The sequence below is a fragment of the Sus scrofa genome, chromosome 12 (assembly GCF_054392235.1).
Source record: "Sus scrofa isolate SSC_HxYL_T2T_F1_AM1 chromosome 12, Sscrofa_HxYL_maternal_Yorkshire_Landrace_v2.0, whole genome shotgun sequence".
Classification (NCBI taxonomy): Eukaryota; Metazoa; Chordata; class Mammalia; order Artiodactyla; family Suidae; genus Sus; species Sus scrofa.
Window position 1 is genome coordinate 15,820,847 of NC_139394.1, and position 20,446 is coordinate 15,841,292.

General features: G+C 36.7%; 1 protein-coding gene and 1 long non-coding RNA gene across 15 annotated transcripts in view; one reads left to right on the forward strand and one right to left on the reverse strand.

Moving 5' to 3' along the window:
• TANC2 (tetratricopeptide repeat, ankyrin repeat and coiled-coil containing 2) overlaps positions 1 to 20,446 on the reverse strand; it is a 365,101-nt gene that overhangs the window by 311,014 nt on the left and 33,641 nt on the right. For all 14 annotated transcript variants that reach the window (XM_021068131.2, XM_084984071.1, XM_021068130.2 and 11 more), the window contains exon 2: positions 2,192 to 2,285. In XM_021068131.2, the coding sequence (XP_020923790.2) occupies positions 2,192 to 2,258 (67 nt within the window). In that variant the 5' untranslated portion in view covers positions 2,259 to 2,285. The remainder of the gene's footprint in view (positions 1 to 2,191; positions 2,286 to 20,446) is intronic.
• The window catches only part of LOC146398066 (uncharacterized), a 1,038,644-nt gene that overhangs the window by 189,916 nt on the left and 828,282 nt on the right, over positions 1 to 20,446 (forward strand). The gene's annotated exons all lie outside the window — the stretch shown is intronic.

The following is a 20,446-nucleotide window of genomic DNA, read 5'->3' on the forward strand; positions in this document are numbered from 1 at the left end:
AATGTTGAAAAATAAAAGAATGGAACAAATTATGTCTTATACTAATCAAAAGAAAGCTAGGATAGCTATACTAATATTACATAAAGTCAGCTTTTGAACAAAAGGAATTATTAAAAATAAAGACATTTTATTATAGTAAAACAATCAACTCACAAGGAAGATAAAGTAATATAAATTTCCATGTATCTAGTAAGACAGCTTCCAAATATATAAAAACACAAACTGTCAGAAACTAAAAGGAGAAATAGAATTCCACATGGTGTGAGATTTAATCACACCTTTCTCAGTAAATAATTTTAATAAATAAGTTAATATAAAATATTTAAGGACCACTATTAACAAAATCAACCTACACTACACCCAATAACTGCAGAATCCACATTATTCTGGTATACCCAGAACATTAGACAAAATCGATCATATGCTGAGCTGTAAGACAAACTCAATAAATATGAGAAGACTAAAATGATATGGGATAGATTCTCTGAGTTAAGCTAAATTAATAATATGATAATCAGGAAATTATCAACTGTTTGGAAATGAACAATTATACTTTAAAGAAGTATGGAAGAAATCATAAGGGGAGCTAAAAAACATTTTGAAGAAAATGATAGTGGATATGCTACCAATGAAAAATGCATAAAAATTAGAAAATTGAAAAGATTAGAAGTACATAATAGCAACAAGCATATACCATATAGTGCAGAAAATTATACCCATTATCTTATAATAGCCTATAATGGAATATAATCTGCAAAAATACTGAATCATTGTGCCATATACCTGATATTAACACAATATTATATATCAACTATACTTGAATTAAATAATACATATTGACAACCTATTAGAAGAAAACAAACATTTAGAATGTTAATCTTCAATATTTTCCCCTAAAAATACATATATGGAGTTCCTGCTGTGGCACAGTGGGTTAAAAATCCAACTGCAGTGGCTCAGATCACTGTGAAGGCACAGGTTTGATCCCCAGCCTAGTGCAGTAGGTTAAAGGATCTGGCATTGCCTCAGCTGTGTAGTAAGTCACAGCTGTTGCTCGTATTCAATCCCTGGCCCAGTAACTTCCACAAGCCAGGGTGCCACCATTAAAAAAAAAAAAAGTGCATACATAGTTTGAATTGTTTTTCACCTTTAAAGCCTAAGAATTACACTCTTGTTTTTTAAAAAAAAAAAAATCTTTATTTTAATGACTGCAAAAATGTTTAATTTACATTTCACTTTCTATATAACCCTCTAAGGACAGTTCCTATTATTTTTACAATCTCATTTCCCTAAAGAGTGTCTAGGACTGAACTAATTTTACATGTTAATTCAAAATATAGGAGTTCCCGTCGTGGCGCAGTGGTTAACGAATCTGACTAGGAACCATGAGGTTGCGGGTTCGGTCCCTGCCCTTGCTCAGTGGGTTAACGATCCGGCGTTGCCGTGAGCTGTGGTGTAGGTTGTAGACGTGGCTCGGATCCCACGTTGCTGTGGCTCTGGCGTAGGCCGGTGGCTGCAGCTCCGATTGGACCCCTAGCCTGGGAACCTCCATATGCCGCGGGAGCAGCCCAAAGAAATAGCAAAAAGACCAAAAAAAAAAAAACAAAAAAAACAAAATATAAATTTAAGTCTACAAAGTCTTTAAGAAGAAGAGTACAGAAGCACTGGACTCTCTCATATGCTAGAAATAAATATTTTTCCTTCATAAACTTTTCCTTTACCTATTCCTGATAAATATTCAAGTGTTCCTCTTTTTTTTTTTTTTGTCTTTTTCGCCTTTTCTAGGGCCGCTCCCATGGCATATGGAGGTTCCCAGACGAGGGGTCTAACTGGAGCTATAGCCCCCAGCCTATGCCAGAGCCACAGCAACGCGGGATCCGAGCTGCATCTGCAACCTACACCACAGCTCACGGCAACGCTGGATCCTTAACCCACTGAACAAGGCCAGGGATCGAACCCACAACCTCATAGTTCTTAGTCGGATTTGTTAACCACTGCGCCACGACGAGAACTCCCAAGTGTTCCTCTTAATAAAGATTTTGACAGCCTATAGGAATAACTTTATTTTTTTCTAAGTTAAAGAAGCCATTTAAAAGGTAAATATATCAAGTGTTATAGCATTAATTCAGACCCCTAAGAGAACTTTCTTTTCTAAAATATCACACAAAATAAATGTAGCATAATCACTCACCACTTGATCTGTTCTTACGACTTGATTTCCCTCCAGTAAGAAGCATCTTGAGACTATTCCGAAACATGGTTGTACTCCTCTAGTACTCACAAAACTGTAGAAGAAAATGTGGGAAAACAGGTTAGAAAACTTGGTTTTCTATTCAAAATACTATTAAGCATTTTAAATGTGCTATAAGGAATTAACTGCTCTGTTTAAATATGGAGTACTGAAAATTTTAGCTACATGATAAAAAAACATTTATTTAAATAATTTCTTTTAATTAAACATTTAAGTGTTTCCTTGAACATACACTGTAACAATTTACCCTAAGAGACAAAGGTAAACAGATATCATTGAGGGTAAACAGAGAAACAGAAAACAATTAGGTAGCTATAAATATAGTTTACCCTTTTGCCTTACTCTCCATTTCTTGGATGATTTTCCCGAATGCCCAATATATAAACCCAAAGTTTAAGATTCCAGAACTTATGGCAACTGCTTGTTTTCCACTAGTCAAGCCAGAATTCCATCTCACAAGATTACCGATATAGATAAATCAGTACCTAATCTTTTTATGCCTCACTCCTATCAAAGGAAAAATCCTTCCAACTGTGCTTTGGATTATGTCCTCTTTCACCTTCTCAAGAACTTTTATCTAAAAATCATCTTCCTTTTCTCTCTCCTACAGCTTTAAATTTTTTCTCTCTCCTGAATCTTTCTAGCCATAGCATAAACATGCTGGAATGTCCTAACTGAAACCAAGTAAGCCCCTCTCCTTATTCCCACATGGTACAATTACTGCTCCTATATCCTTGCTCTTCATAGCAAAATTTCCCAAGTGTCAGTACTTGGTACCTGCAGCAGACTGAACAGAGCAAATGTGAACTAGCCGTATCTCTATTAAAGAAACTAAATTTATCAAAACTCTTCCCAAAGAGTAAAGTACCAGACCAGGTTATCTCACTGGTGAAGTGTACCAAACATTTAAGAAGTAACACCAATCTTATAAAAAATTCTTTAAGAAAATAGAAATAACACTTTCCAACACATTTTAAGAGGGCAACATGATTTTTTTTTTTTTTTTTTTGTCTTTTTGTTTTTTTAGGGCCGCACCCTCAGCATACGGAGGTTCTCAGGCTGGGGGTCTAACTGGAGCTGTAGCCGCCGGCCTACGCCAGAGCCACAGCAACACTAGATCTGAGCCACATCTGTGACCTACACCACAGCTCACAGCAACACCAGATCCTTAATCCATTGAGCGAGGCCAGGGACTGAACCTGCAACCTCTTGGTTCCTAGTCAGATTCGTTTCCACTGTGCCACGATGGGAACTCTGAGGGCAACATGATCTTAATCTCAAAATCTAACAGAGATTACGAGAAAAGACAATTACAGACTACATACTTCATAAACACAGACTCAAAAATCCTTAATGAAAGACACTGAAAACTACAAAAGGTTGCTTTAAAAAGTATTACAGAAGACCTAAATAAGCAGAGTTACAGGTGCACCTCAGAGATACTGAAGGTTTGGTTTCAGACCACTACTATAAAGCAAATATTACCTCAAAGTGAGTCACGCAAATTGTTTGGCTTCCCAGTGCATATGAAAGTTATGTTTACATTTCTAGTGTAGTCTATTAAGTGTGCAATAGCATTATGCCTGAGAAAACAATATACCGACCTTAATTTTAAAATATTTTAAGCTAAAAAATGCTAATCATCACCTGAGCCTTCAGCAAGTCATAGCAATAACATCAAAGATCACTGATGACATAGAGAAAATGAAATAGTGGTTACCAAAGGGAAGAGGCAAAGTAGTATGAAATTAAGAGGTAGAAATCATAACATATAAAATAGTAAGAAGAATATACTGTATAGCGTAGGGAATTACAGCTATCATCTTGTACACCTGAAACTAAATTTTTATTATGGTAAAACATAAATAATATAAAATTTACCTTTATAACCACTTTAAGCGTGCAAATCAGTGGCATTAAGTACATTTACAATGTTTTGCAATCATCTTCACTTTTCCATTTCTGTAACTTTTTATCCTCCCAAACATAGGAATTTTGTACCCATTAAACAACTTCCCATTCCCCTTTTTCCCGTCCCTGGTAACCTCTATTCTTCAACTCTGTGAACCTGCCTACTGTAGGTACGTCACGTAAGTGGAACCATACAACAGGTGTCCTTTTGCATCTGGTTTGTGAAACTAATATTGTAAATAAATTACACCTCAATAAAAAAGATCATTATCACAGACCACCATAACCAGTATAATAAAAAATGAAAAAGTTTAAAATACCATGAGAATTACCAAAATGCGACACAGAGACACGGGGTGAGCAAATGCTTTTGGCAAAATGGAGCAAACAGACTTGCTGGACTCAGGGCTGCCACAAATCTTCAAGTTGTAAAAAACACAGTATCTGCAAAGCACTATAAAGTGAAGCATAATGAAATAAGATACGCCCATATACCATGTTCACAGGAGGGAAGGTTTAATATCGCTAAAATGTCAATTCTCCCTATATTATTCAGAGACAATATAATCTCAATCATATTCCAGCAGGCACTTTTTTGTGTGCGTGGAAACTGAGAAGCTGATTCTAAAATCGTACGTTTACTGTGAAGGGTCTAGAACACCCAAAGCAATCTTGGAAACTAACAAAAAGCTGAAATATTTATAAGACCTGAATTTAAGACTTAAATAAAGCTCCAATAATCATGACTGCATGGTATTGGCATAAGTATCATCAAGTAGATGAATGGAACAGAATAGAAAGTTCAGAAAAAGATCTATCCTTACATAGCCATTCATTTTCAATGAAGTCATTAATGGGTGAAAGAAAGAATTTTCAACAATGGTAGTGGGACAAATAGATGTCCATTTTAAAAAAATTAACCTTGATCTGTTTCCCACTATACATGAAAATTAATACAAAATAAATCAAACATCAAGCATCATATGAACACTAAAAATCATAAAGCTTTTAGAAGAAAACACAGAATATCTTCGTTACTTAGAGACAGACAAAGGATTCTTAGACACAGAAAGTAATAACCATAAAACTTCATTAAAATTTTTAAAAACGTGCTCATCAGAAATAACATTAAGGAAATGAATAGGCAAGTCACAAGCTGGGAGAAATTATGCACTAAACATATCTAACACAGATATGCATCCAAGATATATAAAGAACACCTACAACTCAATAAAAAAAATCCAATTTTTTAAAAGATAAAAGATTTGAATAGACATTTTTAAAAAAGATATACCTTCTTTTTTAAAACAATCAAAAGAACTCAACCATTTGTCATTGGGTAAATATAAACTACAATAAGCTACCACTATATTCTCACCAGAAGAGCTACTTTTTTTTAAGCCTGACAACATCAAGTATTGACCAGGATGGAGAGCAACTAAAATTCTCTCTCTTTTTTTTTTTTTTTGTCTTTTTTGGGCCACACCCACAGCACATGGATCCTTAACCCACTGAGCCAGGCCAGGGATCAAACCCACATCTTCATGGCTACTAGCAGGGTTCAATACCCCTGAGCTACAATGGGAACTCCTAAAATTCTTAATACATTGTTTTTGGAGTGTAATGATACAATTGCTTTGGAGAGTTTATTATGAAACTAAACATATACCTAACATATGACTCTACTCCTTACATAATTACCCAAGACAAATGAAAACATGTGCTTAAAAAGACTAGTACAACAATTCTCACAGAAGCTTTATTCATAACAGTCAAAAACTAGCACAGGTGCGCGTCAGTAGGAAAAAGGGTAAACTGTAGGATTTTCTTACTTTGGAAAACTACTCAGCAATAAAAAGGTATGAACTATTCATATATTCAACAACACGGAAAAATCTCAAAATATGTTGTACAAAAGAACATTACATAAAAATGTATGCAGTAATCTATGCCAGGAGAAAAATCAGAATAAAGACTGTCTCTTAGGGGTAAAGACATAAGTAAACTTTCCAGTATGATGGTGATATTCTCTATCTTGAGGGAGCTTGGGATACACATATGTATGCATTTGTCAAAACTCAGCAAATATTCACACCAGATTTATATAAATTTTACTTCAAAAGAAAAAGAAAATAATTGAACTGAAGGATATTCCTGCTTAAATATTTAAAGGAAAGCATACTGATATATCTAATTACTTTGAAATGCATTAAAATAGAAGACAAACTGATGGGTGGATAGAGGGAAAGGAAGGCACACATGCAATAAAGCAATTATAGCAAAATATTAACAAAAGATTCTAAGTAGCTGGTGCACGTGTTTTAAATGTAAAACTATGTTAAATATTCTACATGTTTGAAATTTTTTATGTGAAGTTAAAAACACACTCCCAAAAAAGAAACTCTAGGCCCAGATGGTTTCGACAATTTAAGAAAGAAATAATATCTTACACAAATTGTTCCAGAGAGTAGAAAAATAGGGAGCATTTCCAAATGTGTTTTCTGAAGACAGCATAAGCTTGATAACAAAAGACAAGGTTGTTATAAGAAAAAAATATTACAGACCTCTCTTTTGCCATAGACACAAGAATTCTAAATAAAATAATATAAAACCAAATCTACCAATATATAGATCTGGATCATATGGGGGTTTAATCCAGAAAGGCAAAAATGATTTAACAGAAAAATCAATAAAATGTACCAGAGAACATGATAAAGAAATCATATTATCAACGGATGAAGCAAAAGCAATAGATAAAATTCAACACTCATGATTAAAAATATAATGTACAAAACTAGAAATAAGAGAGTTCTTTCATACTATCAGAGTGTATCTTTTTAAAAGCCTATATACCAAACACCTTACTTAACGGTGAATGATTGCAAATACTACCAAGACTGAAGACTGCCACCATTGATCACTACTTGCACTTAACATGGTCCTGGAGGTCTTAGCTGGTACAAAAAGGTAAGAATGTTAAATAGAAAGTATAAAGAATAAGAAGAAAGAAATAAAAATGCCACTTTCACAAACAGTATGATTAGTTAGAAAACATAAAAGAATTTATAAACCATTAATTTAGATAGAATGTAAAACAAAGATTTACGGTGAATGTCAAAAAATAACTTACCCTTTTTCTCAGTTAAGATAAATATGGTGAATAATCTTTAAAATATTTCAAGCATTTATGAAATATTCCTTTTATACATTCATCTTGAGAACATTTTTAGGGTTATTTCCCCCCCCCAATGTATTTTAACTTATTTTACCTTACTCTAGTGAGTTGGGGTGGGTTTTTTCGTTTGTTTTGTTTTAAAGTATTGTTATAGGTTGGCATTAGTCTTCGCAAATGCATCAAGAAAAATTATGACAAAACTTATTTGGGAGTTGGGGGAAAAAGACATCCTGCTTTAGTGGACACTATGATGTCCCACCCAGATGCCCATTATGGAATCAGTGTATCCACCCTTCAGGTGTTACTGGCTCAAAGCTGAGATGTTCCTCTTCTCCAGAGAATTGCTCTGGACTGACTAGAGCTACCAATTACTCATTAATACAGGGGTACCAAAGACCAGCTTCTTCAACTCAAGCAGGGACAGCTTTGTGATATGATGTAAGCCCAAAAGCCCCTACTCATTCCTTTCTATGTTTTATTTTCCTTCAAATACTTGTCTCTAAATGATATGTTATATACCTGTTTGTTTACTGTCAGTTCACCCACTGGAATGTAAGCTTCACAAGGACATGGAAGATGCCTGTTTAATTCATTGTGCTGCAAGCCCATCACTGGAGAGTAATGCATGGTAAAGAGTGGGTGTCAAATAAATACTGAATTAACTCTTTCTTCAGTTTGTGTATCACTGTCCATATCAAATCCCTTGTAGAGAAACCTGGTCTTACTCTTTTTATCCTCAATGCCTAGCTTCTAGCAAGCTCTCAACACTTCTTAAGTTAGTAAATAAATAAATAACTGAGCAAAGACTTGATTCATCAGATTATTATCCTGGTGAAGAGTTAAAGGGACTCTTTAACAGACAAAAACAGGTTATGAATTAACTAGAGTAATGAAGACTAAGGTGAAAGTATGTTAGGGAAAGGTAGAGAAATTTTAGGCAAATTCATATTTTTATCTGAGGAAAAACCAAGAAAATTCTAGTCATACTTCAAACTTCTGCCTAACTTAGACCTTACTGCTATATATGCACAGCTCTTCAAAAATTCAAAAGGAAAAAAAATGCATAGGCACAGATTATTTAGAAGAAAAATTATTATTTAAAATTTACAAAGACTAGGAGTGAAAAATAAAACTTTGATATCTAAAAGCAAAACCAAGATAACATTCTAAAGTTAATTTAAGAAGAAAAAAAATGATGATAGGTGAAATAAATTAATTATAATGATAATCACTTTTTGAAGTACAGAGGTGTTTTGTTTTGTTTTGTCTTTGCTAGTCCTAAAACATTTTGTAAAAATTGACTAAAATGTATAAAGAATGAAATGGAACATAAAATACCTATTTAAGTCTAATTATCCATCTCATAGTTACATTCTGATAAAATGACTTTCTTATTCAAGTTAACACACGACTAGAAAACTTATTGTAATAAAACATTAATATAGAAACTCCAAAAAGTTGAAGCTAAGTGGGAAATGACAGTTTGATCTAATTGGATTTATGACAGTAATATATGGCTAAATTTCATCCTACTTTTCCAAATTTTTTTATAATGTTAACTCTCTAGGAGAAATTGTCAAATAAATTCCTGGCAAGTGAATCTCTGGCAAGAAAAGACAACAAACAACATTCACAGACCCCTAAATCATTTCTAATCATCTTGTACTTAACAGATTCAAATCTTATGTTATCTACATGGCACCTAAGCTTTTACGTTTGTGACATCGTCCTAAACATTTAGGATGAGTATCAGCTGTGATCCGCACCAAAGCTGGAGACAATATCCTATCTCAGCATCTTCTTGCAGTATTTATTTAGTGAACGATCAATTTTCACTTTCAACATTCATCCATCCTGCACACTTTAAGCCGTTTTCTTACTTTGTTACTAAAAAAGAGAATACAATATCCCACTTTCATTTAAATATTTATGTAATCAAATTAACTATTAAGCACTTCTATACTATTCAGGCTGAATAATCACAGTATTCCCTTTAACTTTTCCATATCAGACATTTCCCATTCAATTAGACAGCTTTTTTTTTTTTTTTTTTTGTCTTTTGTTGTTGTTGTTATTGTTGTTGTTGTTGTTGCTATTTCTTGGGCCGCTCCTGCGGCATATGGAGGTTCCCAGGCTAGGGGTTGAATCGGAGCTGTAGCCACCGGCCTATGCCAGAGCCACAGCAACGCGGGATCCGAGCCGCGTCTGCAACCTACACCACAGCTCATGGCAACACCGGATCATTAACCCACTGAGCAAGGGCAGGGACCGAACCCGCAACCTCACGGTTCCTAGTCGGATTCGTTAACCACTGCGCCACGACGGGAACTCCCCTAGACAGCTTTTTTTAAAAAATCTGTGCTTCTATATCTTTTTCCACTTTCAGTGTTTGTATTATTTTTATTCTTGTTTCTGGTTTTATGGTGGATTGGCTTATTTTTTTCATTGTTTTCCCATTCTAGAAATAAGTTTCTTGACATCAGAACTATGCCTATTAGATAAATTATACTATTAACATGCTTTTAAAGTTCTATAGGTCTGAAGAAATTGTTACATTAAGACAATAAAAATAAAGAAAAGTAACAAATTTAGATATTGTTGGAGTTCTCACTGTGGTGCAGTGGGTTAAAGATCCAGTGTTGCCACAACTGTAGCATAGGTTGCAGTTGTGGCTCTGATCAATTCCTGGCCTGGGAACTTCTATATGCTGCAGGTGTCACCAAAAAAAAAAAAAAAAAAAGATAGTGTCTGTAGAACTCTACTTACAAAAACAAGAATAGGAGTTCCCGTCGTGGTGCAGTGGTTAACGAATCTGACTAGGAACCATGAAGTTGCGGGTTTGATCCCTGCCCTTGCTCAGTGGGTTAACGATCCGGTGTTGCCATGAGCTGTGGTGTAGGTTGCAGACGCGGCTTGGATCCTGCGTTGCTGTGGCTCTGGCATAGGCTGGCGGCTACAGCTCCAATTAGACCCCTAGCCCGGGAACCTCCATATGCCGCGGGAGCAGTCCAAGAAATGGCAAAAAGACCAAAAAAAAACAAAAACAAGAATATATAGTGATTCAAATGATGAATTAAGTATTATCTTTAATACCCAGGAAATCAACAAAATCTATGACTCTCTCCACATTATTAATTTGGATATTGCCTTAGGAGTCCCCTTGAAAACAAACCTGTTGGTACAACTAGGAAAAGTAGACACAGATCTTAAAAGTAAATGCCACTCAGTTTTGAGCATTTATTACCTTTCCCTTCAGAGAAATTTTTGTATGAGGAAAAAACACACACATACCTATGTTTACTAAACACTTCAAAGAAAAAATTTAAACATTACAGGAAAGGATGCAGTGGTTAATGAGGCAGACATGATGGAAATGTTGAGAAAAAATAATAATATTTTATAATATATGGTTTTAATAGAAGATGCTAAGCAGTTAAATACATATCCTTGATTTTAAAAAGCACATATTTTAAAAATATCTAAAAGATAGCATATTCCTTAAACAGAAAACATAAAACATGACAAAAGAATGAAATGAATGACTATATAGTTGTTTAGTATTTATTTAGTATGTGTTTATTTCCCCAGACTGCAAAAACAGAGTCACTACTGAAAACGTAGCACCCGACACAGAAGCTAGTACATAAGTGGTATTTAGTAAATATTTGCTGAAGGCATGAGAGGTTCCAAAAGATGGACTCATGAATAATCTCAGAGAGAAACAGAAACAGATCTCAAAAAAGTGTGTGCGTAAATATAACGAAATGACAATGACAAATGCAATAATGCAAACCATGAGAATACTAGGTAGAAAGATGTACTAGCATGAACTGGGGCTTTTGAAAAAGGTTAAAACTCTACATTTAAAAAAAAGATAAACAATGACAGAACAAGATTAATACAAGAAAGAAGAATCATTTGTCCACTATCAGGACATCACAAGTTTTTCCATTTCTAAACGGCATGTTGAATGACCAGCATGTTATTAAGAATGGCTTTCCATTAATGTTGACCATGAGGTTAAACTGCTAGATGTCTCAGATACATTCCATTGAATAACTTTGGAAGCACCTACAATTAATCAAACATAAGAAAAGATGAAAATATAGGTATGGAAGACTAAGGGAAATCTAGAGTACCCATTATTATGTACAATAATCATAAGATATCTGCTCATATCAGAACTTTTTTTGAACAAGTTTTATCCAGAAAAGTCTTTGGACTGAACAAAATTACCTGAGCTCTGTCCATAGAAAAACTCTGCTAACTCTCCTAACAGATAAATTCTGAACTGCACTGAAGAGCTTCAAAGAATGCAATCTCATTCAAGATATGAAGGCATAGAAAGGAATGCAGGGCAATTAATTTCTCAAGAAAGGAGAGAAATTCATAATGGGCTCCAAAGCCAGCTTTGCATATAGTACAAATACTACTTAACATACAAATCCAGAGTGCCCGTTGTGGCTCAGTGGTTAAAGAATCCAACTAAGAACCACACGGTTGTAGGTTCAATCCCTGGCCTCACTCAGTGGGTTAAGGATCTGGCGTTGCTGTGGGCTGTGGTGTAGGTTGCAGATGTGGCTCGGATCCTGCATTGCTGTGGCTGTGGTGTAGGCCAGCGGTCTCAGCTCTGATTAGACCCCTAGCCTGGGAACTGCCACATGCACGGGTGCAGCCATAGAAAAGACAAAAGAAAAAAAAATTAACTTACAAATCCCTTTTTTTACAAAACTTATAAACACAGGTCATATCCCACCTTCCCCTTTTCACCCATTCAAAGCTCCTTTGGACAGCACCAACACTGCACTGGACCACCTGGTGGCCAGTGTTTAGAGCCAGCTGACACAATGTCTCTTTGCCTCAACACATCCCTCAGCCTTTCTCCCCATTAGGCTAAGTTGCCTAACTTCTAAATTTCAACTGAATCAAATATTTTATCACAGGTAGTCTGTCCAGATAGAATTACAACTGAATAAATTCTCAATCCATCCCATTCCTATCATCATGGGTCAAGGATTACTATGTCCCCAATTTGCTACTCTGACCCAACTACAGCTGCCAAGACCCCTGCACCCCTGCAAGCCCCTGTGGGCTACACTGCCTAGGAAACAATGTAAGCTAGCTAGACAAAATAGCAGAATTTAGAAAAGGTGTTGAAAAAATTGCTTTATTACAACACAATGTGTGTTCACTGTAAAAGATGGAAAAGAAATAAGGAGAAAATAGAAATATATTGGAAATATTTAGAAATACTTCTAAAAGAATGATTCAGCACTGTAATAAGTTATCACTACTACATCCTCCTCTCTTATTGTTTTGCCCAAAGTATTACATCATCATTCAAGAAGATAAGAGTCACCAGCTTTGCAGTCTTAAGCTTTCATAAAACACATTTGACAATACAGCAATTTTTACTCTCCACCTAAAATGTCAAAGAGAAAATACTGCCAAAGAAAGATGTTTCACCATTATTAAATAAAAAGATGAACATAAAACGAGAGATGGCGGGACTCTGGACTCTCATAATGAAGGAGAAATTGATCATATTAGAGAAATTTCAGACTATGAGTCTTCAGGTCACCATATCATAGATGAATCTCATACTTAAGAATTGATGAGTGAATCCTAGAAATGCAAGGTTGGCTCAATATACTGAAAAATTAATCAATGTAATAAATCATATTAATAGAAGACAAAAACTCTAATAATCATCCCAATAGAAACAGAAAAAAAAAAACTGACAAAAGCCATCATGTTTCATAACAAAAACACTCAGCAAACTAGGAAGAGAAGCAAACATCCTCGACCTGATAAAAACCATCTATGGAAAACCTCAGCTAACATCACACCAAAAGTAAAACTTAGAGGAGTTCCCATGTGGTTCATCAGGTTAAGGACCTGGCATTGTCACTGTAATGGCTCAGGTCACTGCTGTGGTGTGGGTTCGATACCTGGCCTGGGAATTTCTACGTGATGCAGGCACAGAAAAAAAAATTGAAAATAATTCCATTTATAGTAGCATCAAAAATAATTTTTGAAAAACTAGGAATAAATTAGCAAGAGAGTACAAAGGTTCTACACCAAAAACTATAAAACATCATTAAAAGAAATTACAGAAGAACTAATTAAATGGACAGACATCCCATGGTCATGGAATAGAAAATTTAAGATGGCAATACTCAATTGTTCTATAGGCTCAATACATTACCTAACAAAATTCCCAGCTATCTTCTTTGCAGAAATTGAGACCCTGACTCTAGAATTCATATGAAAATACAGGGTACAATCTTGAAAAATAACAAAGTCAAAAAAGGACCCCCCCCCCCCGCAGCTATCCACATTCTAATCTCTGGAATTTGTGAATATATAGGTTTGATTAAATTAAGGACTTAGGGAGATTGTCCTAGATTTTATCCGGGTAGGTGCAGTGTAATCACAAGGATCCTTAAAACAGAAAAAGGCTGAAAATTTGGAGGAGAAGCAGTGACAGAAGCAGGTCAAAGTAATGCAGCTGGAAACCAAGAAATTTAGGTTGTTTTTAGATATTAGAAAAAGCAGTAAATGGATTCCCTCCTCGTGCCTCCAGAAGGAGCACAGCTATTCAAAAACCTTCGTTTTAGCCCTATAAAAGACCCATTTCAAACTTCTGACTTCTAGAACTGGGGGGGATGTAAACCAATGTACTTGTGTTATTTTAAGTCAACTGAACTTGTGGTTTGTTATAGCAGCCATAGGCAATGAATACAATCACAACAGTAGCCAATATGTAGAACATACTTACTATCACCATGTAACCAAATCTTTAACGCCCATTTAAGCATGTAGAGTTGCCACACTATGAATGTGATTGTGCAAATGCTGTTAAGAACTGTTTACAGTACCACTCTACTTTTACTACTCTATGTATCTTTACACGTACATATATATATATATATATTGTTTGTTTTTGCTTTTTAGGGCTGCACCCGCAGCATATGGAAGTTCCCAGGCTAGGGTTCAAATCAGGGCTGCACAGCCACAGCAAGGCGGGATCCGAGCCACATCTGTGACCTACACCACAGCTCACGGCAATGCTGGATCCTTAACCCATTGAGCGAGGCCAGGGATCGAAGCTCTGTCCTCATGGATACCAGTTGGATTCATTACCACTGAACCACAACAGGAACACCCATACCTTTTTATGTTTAAGAGTAAAGTTTTCAGTTCTCAGTGAAAACACATGGGTTTTTTGGCACCAGTTTAAAGTAATTCTCTACTTTTTACAGCAAGTTAACTTCACATCACTTAGCTCAACAAACTGAAGAACAATGAACAATACTCTCAGTTGTGACTAAAATAAATGTCACACATTCACCAAAACTGTACTCCATACCTAAAAAGTTCACAGGACACCGAAGTCTAGTATCACATAAGAACGGCAGCACTGGGGCATGCCACAGATTGCACTGTGAGAGGTATAACAACCTAAATCTTAGATACAAATCTTGCTGTCTATATAATCTTCAAGTCTTCTGATTAGATCACCAGAGAGAGAGATGAGCACATAAATGAAAAATCTGGCACAGAAAATATATAGAGATCCAATTCAAATTCAGAAGACAAGAGGATAAGATAGGGCCTCCACAAAATAGGAATGGGAAATCATCATTTTAAAAAAAAGAACAAAAAAGACTGAAGGTATTGTGCTTAGTGAAGTAAGTCAGAGAAAGATAAATACTATATGATATCAATTATATGTGGAATCTAAAGAAAAAAACAAACTAGTGAACATTTAAAAAAAAAAAAGAAGAAAGAAACAGACTTGAAGATATAGAGAACAAATGGCTGGTTACCAGTAAGAAGGGAAGGAGGAGGGGCAAGATAGGGGTAGGAGATTAAAAGGTACAAACGGCTATGTATAAAATAAATAAACTACAAGGGATATATTGTAGAGCACAGAGAACAGAGCCAACATTTTATAATAACTATAAGTGGAGTATAACCTTTAAAAATTGTGAATCACTGTTGTACATGTGAACCTATATAATACTGTACATGTATACTTCAATAAAAAAAATTTTAAGACTGATGTTTAGAGATAAAAAAGGGAGATAAGCGACATAAGGAAGGTTCATCTAAACGATCACACACGTGGAGTTCCCTGGTGGCCCTGCAGTTAAGGATCCGACATTGCCATTGCTATGGTGAGGGTCACTGCTGTGGAGCTGATTCCATCCTCAGCCGAAGAACTTCTGTGTGCTCTAAGAGTGCCCCCCCAAAATTAATTTTTAAAAAAATCACATACAAATACACACAATTAAAACCCACAGTTCAGATACATGAAAAATAGCTGATGCTGTGAAAAATCAATCAACTCAGCAGTGCAGGGGGAAAGTGTGACATACTTTACCAGAATTCACAAACCTGTCCCTGGTAAACACTAATCTGCTTTCTGTTTCTATGGATTTACCCATTCTGCCTATTTCATATAAATAGATTTCCACTTACAAAAACACATACCCAAAATGTGGTTCTTTGAAAACAGTAACAGGTAAATCCCTAACCAAGAAAAAGGAGAAAATAAACAACATTAATCTCTTTTCCTCACACCCGACATATCAGCAAGTTCATAAAATGTTCAGTTTCATTGAGTTCTGCTTTCATGTTTTCTAATGCCTTTTATTTTTTTATGTTGTTGCCTTTATTTAGTTTTTTGGGGGTTCAGTGTTTAATTCATTTATGTGCGATAGTCTTTAACAAAATTCATTTTAAAACCTGGATACCTCCCCTAGGTCCTCTATATAATCTATTATTTTACCTCTGGTTTTCTTGGAGCAATTTTAAGACAGTTTTAAATTTCCTACTTGGTTTTTTGTTCTGTTTTAGTTTTTCCTTTTGCAATCAATATCTACTTTTAGTATTTAGTGGTCATAAAATGTGTTTCTTAGATTTTTCCTTTGGAAAATTTGAGATTTTCTTTGTGGTCCAGTACATGCTTAATTTTCATAAATGTTCCGTTGATTTTCAAATATATACTCTTTGTTGATAGGCAGGGGTATGATAAAAGGTATTGAAGCATAAGAAACCAAGAACTGCACTAGATGACCCTTATGAAAAAGCAGTGTACCACACTGATTAAAAGTACAGAGTCACTGCCCTATCCACTTCCTAGTTACATCACATTGAGCAAGTTATTTCAACTCTCCATATCTTACAGATGGCTTTGAAATTAAATGTCATATAAAAACTTGGCATAGTGCCTGGCTTATAAAAAAATCTATTACATATTAGCTTTTATAGTAAAAGTTTACTAAATATTGGCCATTATTATTTTAGAAGGCTTCAAAGTCTTATGCTGTATAATTATAATTATTATATATATTTGTTTTGCTTTTTAGGGCTACATCTACAGCATATGCAGTTCCCAGGCTAAGAGTTGAATCTGAGCTGTAGCCGCTGGCCTACACCACAGCCAAAGCAACAAGGGATCTGAGCCATGCCTTTGACCTATGCCGCAGCTCACTGGCAACACCAGATCCTGGACCCGCTGAGTGAGGCAAGGGATTGAACCCACATTCTTATGGATCCTAGTCAGATTCATTTCCTCTGCCACCACGGGAACTCCCTGTATAATTATTTTGTTAGTGAGATTTAACAAAATGAAGAGAATTACAGAAATCTGAAAGTCAGGCATCCTTCTATCTCACCTTTGTCTAATTCCTACTCATACGTCAAATTTCAACTGACATGTCCCAGGACACTCCCATGACCACTCCCTGCCAAGTTCCAGTTACCTGCCCCCTCCTTTGTCCTTCCCTTATAAAATATGATGTTCTATCATAATTGCTTTTTACTGTCTCCTCTACTAGCTTTATGAACAGAAGAACCAATCTGTCTTTTAACCTTTTGTCTCTAACACATTAAAAGTGCTTAATAAATATCTGCAGAATAAAGACACAGACCAATACAGTCATTACTGTATTAACAGAGAGAATGAGTTGCAATGGCATCTCTCCATAGTCTATCATTTCCCAGGTCACATAACAACAAACACACACACGCCTACACATTCACACACACCCCGTCAATGTCACACCAGGATCCTGACCCATGCAAAGAAGGATAGAGACTATCAGAGTGTAATAATTCACCCGAGTTTCTAAGAAGCAATCGATATTAGCAAGATATAGGTTGGTTTATCTTATCAATATGTCACTCTGAGAGAGAACTAGCTACCTGCAGGCCTTGAAGTACCTCTACCCACATCTTGACAAAAACACCCTTTTTAGTAGAAGAGAAAGAAGCAGCTACCAAGAGACACATCACTGTGTTGACAGGCATAATAGATGCAGTGAAAAATGATGCTCTAAGCCTCATCTCTGGAAGGCAGGAAGCACTCAGAGACTTCTGTGGTAAGGATATCTTAGTTTCTGTTACAGCATGTCCTGACAGATTATACAAATCCCCAGAACCCCTCTCATTTGTTGAAATAGGAGCAGATCGAGAAATAACCTCTGAACCTCAAACTGGAACTAGTCAGACTCCACACAACCCCACAGTGCTGCCTCAGGTATCTCCTACCTTTCCTGAGGCTTGTGAGTCGGCAAGGCAAAGTGTCAGTAAAAACAGGAGTCTTATTCAAATTCATTATGATAAACAAGCCACAATCATTTTCCAGTTGGTCTATGTGCAGCATCTGGCTCACAGAGACACACCCACAAAATCTAAATAGGCTTGCTCTCACCCAGTCCAGCAGAAGAGAGCAAGGGTCTTTGTTCTGAGATTTACTCTGAGTTGATGGTGTAGATCATAGGTGTACCACTGAACCAAAGCAGTATGACGCACTGACTAGTTAAGGCCAAGTCATGTTCTCCACCTCTGGAGATGGGCATACAGCCCCACTCAGGCCAGGTGAATGGCATCCCATGAGGCTATTACAGAAGGGAAAGCAGATGTAAGCTGAGGAGACAAGTAACAAATGTCCACCCAGTGCTACAGTGCCTACAAGACAGAATGAGAACCATCACTTAGATGAGTGTCAGCTCTACCATAACTCAGTCACGAAGCAATGAGGCAGACACACAATTTCTCAAACACAGACAAAGAGCAGATTCTGCCTCATTTGAAGGCCTATTGCACCAACTCTAGAGAAACGATATTTGAGAGATTACACAGATATTACAGACAGACTACATGGCTCTCATTAAACCCCTAGCCAGCGTGACCAGAGAGAACCTCGTATGCCTCAGTAGCTCCTATCAGCAAGAAAACGGCAAGGACAACTGTGCAGGCAGGTCAAGTTAATCTACGGACTAGTTTGGGGGAAGGCCTGTAAACAGCGATTTTAAACAACGGTGGACAAGTCAATGTCCCTGTAATGCCATGACTTTTTATGACCCCAATAAGTCTATCACATTAACTCTTTATATACCACCTTGGATGACTTATACATCATTAATATGTTTGAGTTTTATAACTGAGCTAATTATTCAAAAAAGTAAGGAATATATATAGCAGCACCTCTATAAATACAGACTTATATAAATCTCATATGTGTCCTTACCAGTACTAAACTGAATTATCACAGGACACCAGTAGAACCCCTTAAACTATCATCTCAGTATTTATTATTAGCAGTGCATCATCAATAGCCCCTAACCCAGGAGTTCCTACTGTGGCACAGTGGGTTAAGGATCCGGCACTGTCTCTGAGGTGATGCAGGTTCAATCCCTAGCTCCGGAGAGTGGGTAAAGGATCTGACACTGCTGCAGCTCAAATTCGATCCCTGGCCCCAGGAACTTCCATATGCTAAGGCTGTGGCTGGGCGGGGCGGGGAGCCCCTAACCCTAAACCACTAAAGCAATATCTAGAAAGAGTGGTAGTCACCTTGGCTCTGGACGTGTATCTAGAACTTCTTGATTTAGATAACCTTAAAACTTCAGCCATTGGTCCCAAATGGGAGTGTAATATTGGTATAAAGAGGGAAGATTTGTAACATCTCACGGAAGTAAAGGGGAGAAAACAAACAGTGAATCCTTCTTATAGGAGAGACAAACGATAATAATGTTCCCTATTCCAGGAATCGCAAAAATTATCATTAATTAATGGGATATTGTACACCACAGTGCTCCAGTAAATGGGTTTTGGAAACAGCTGTCTATTATCTCAGAAGTACTGTCCGATGATGCAAATGGTATCAGCATACACAGTACAACTAAACCAGGGCAGAATTGGCAGGGAGAAGGGAGGGGAGCCATGCCTGCCTGCCCTATGACACCAATAAACAGAGACTAGCCAGTAGTGCTCCAAGTGAGAGCAGAGAAGAGCCTCGTTCACTGACCACATCTACCAACACCTATCACCACCTGCAAGTAAGCAGGACATGGTGATCATAAGGAGAGGGAGGGGATACACGAAGCCTCAGCACAGGGCCCTTAGTTACTTCTCAAAGGAAAGGAAGACACTTCCCACGACCACACATGAAAGCCATGAGTGTCCTTTAATGCATAAGCCTCAGACTGTGGATTGTGCTGGTGATATATCTCGGGTGAGACTATGAGAAGAGTATCAGTACTGTGAGAGGATGGGGAGGGTGTAGAAATCTCAGTTCAGTAGTAGAATAGCAACACTTCCTCTGGACCAGGGAATCCAAGGAAAAGTTTGATCTATCATGAATGGAGGATGCCCAGAAAGGGCACTTTCTATGTGGCCCGACAATGCCACATAGTGTCAGTGGGTCATCCACTCTGACTAAAGGGGGAAGAAGAAGAATTCCCTTTTACAAAGAGCCACAGGGTTCAACTAGGAAAGAGAGTTAGCAGGACTGGGTCTTCTCATCCATGCCTACCCATCCACCTCTACTGATTCAAGTCATTTAACAGTTACTGGCCTATTCAGATGTTCTATTTTTTCGGCCAAGTTTTTTTTTTTTTTTTTTTTTTCATGGCCACATCAGCAGCATACACAAGTTCCAGGGCCAGGGACTGAATATGAGCTGCAGCTGTGACCGAAGCTGGATCTTGTTAACCAACTGCACTGGGCCAGGGATTGAATCTGTCTGTGCCTTTGCAGCAACCTGAACCACTGCAGTTGGATTCTTAACCCACTGCATCACAGTGGGAATTCCTTGA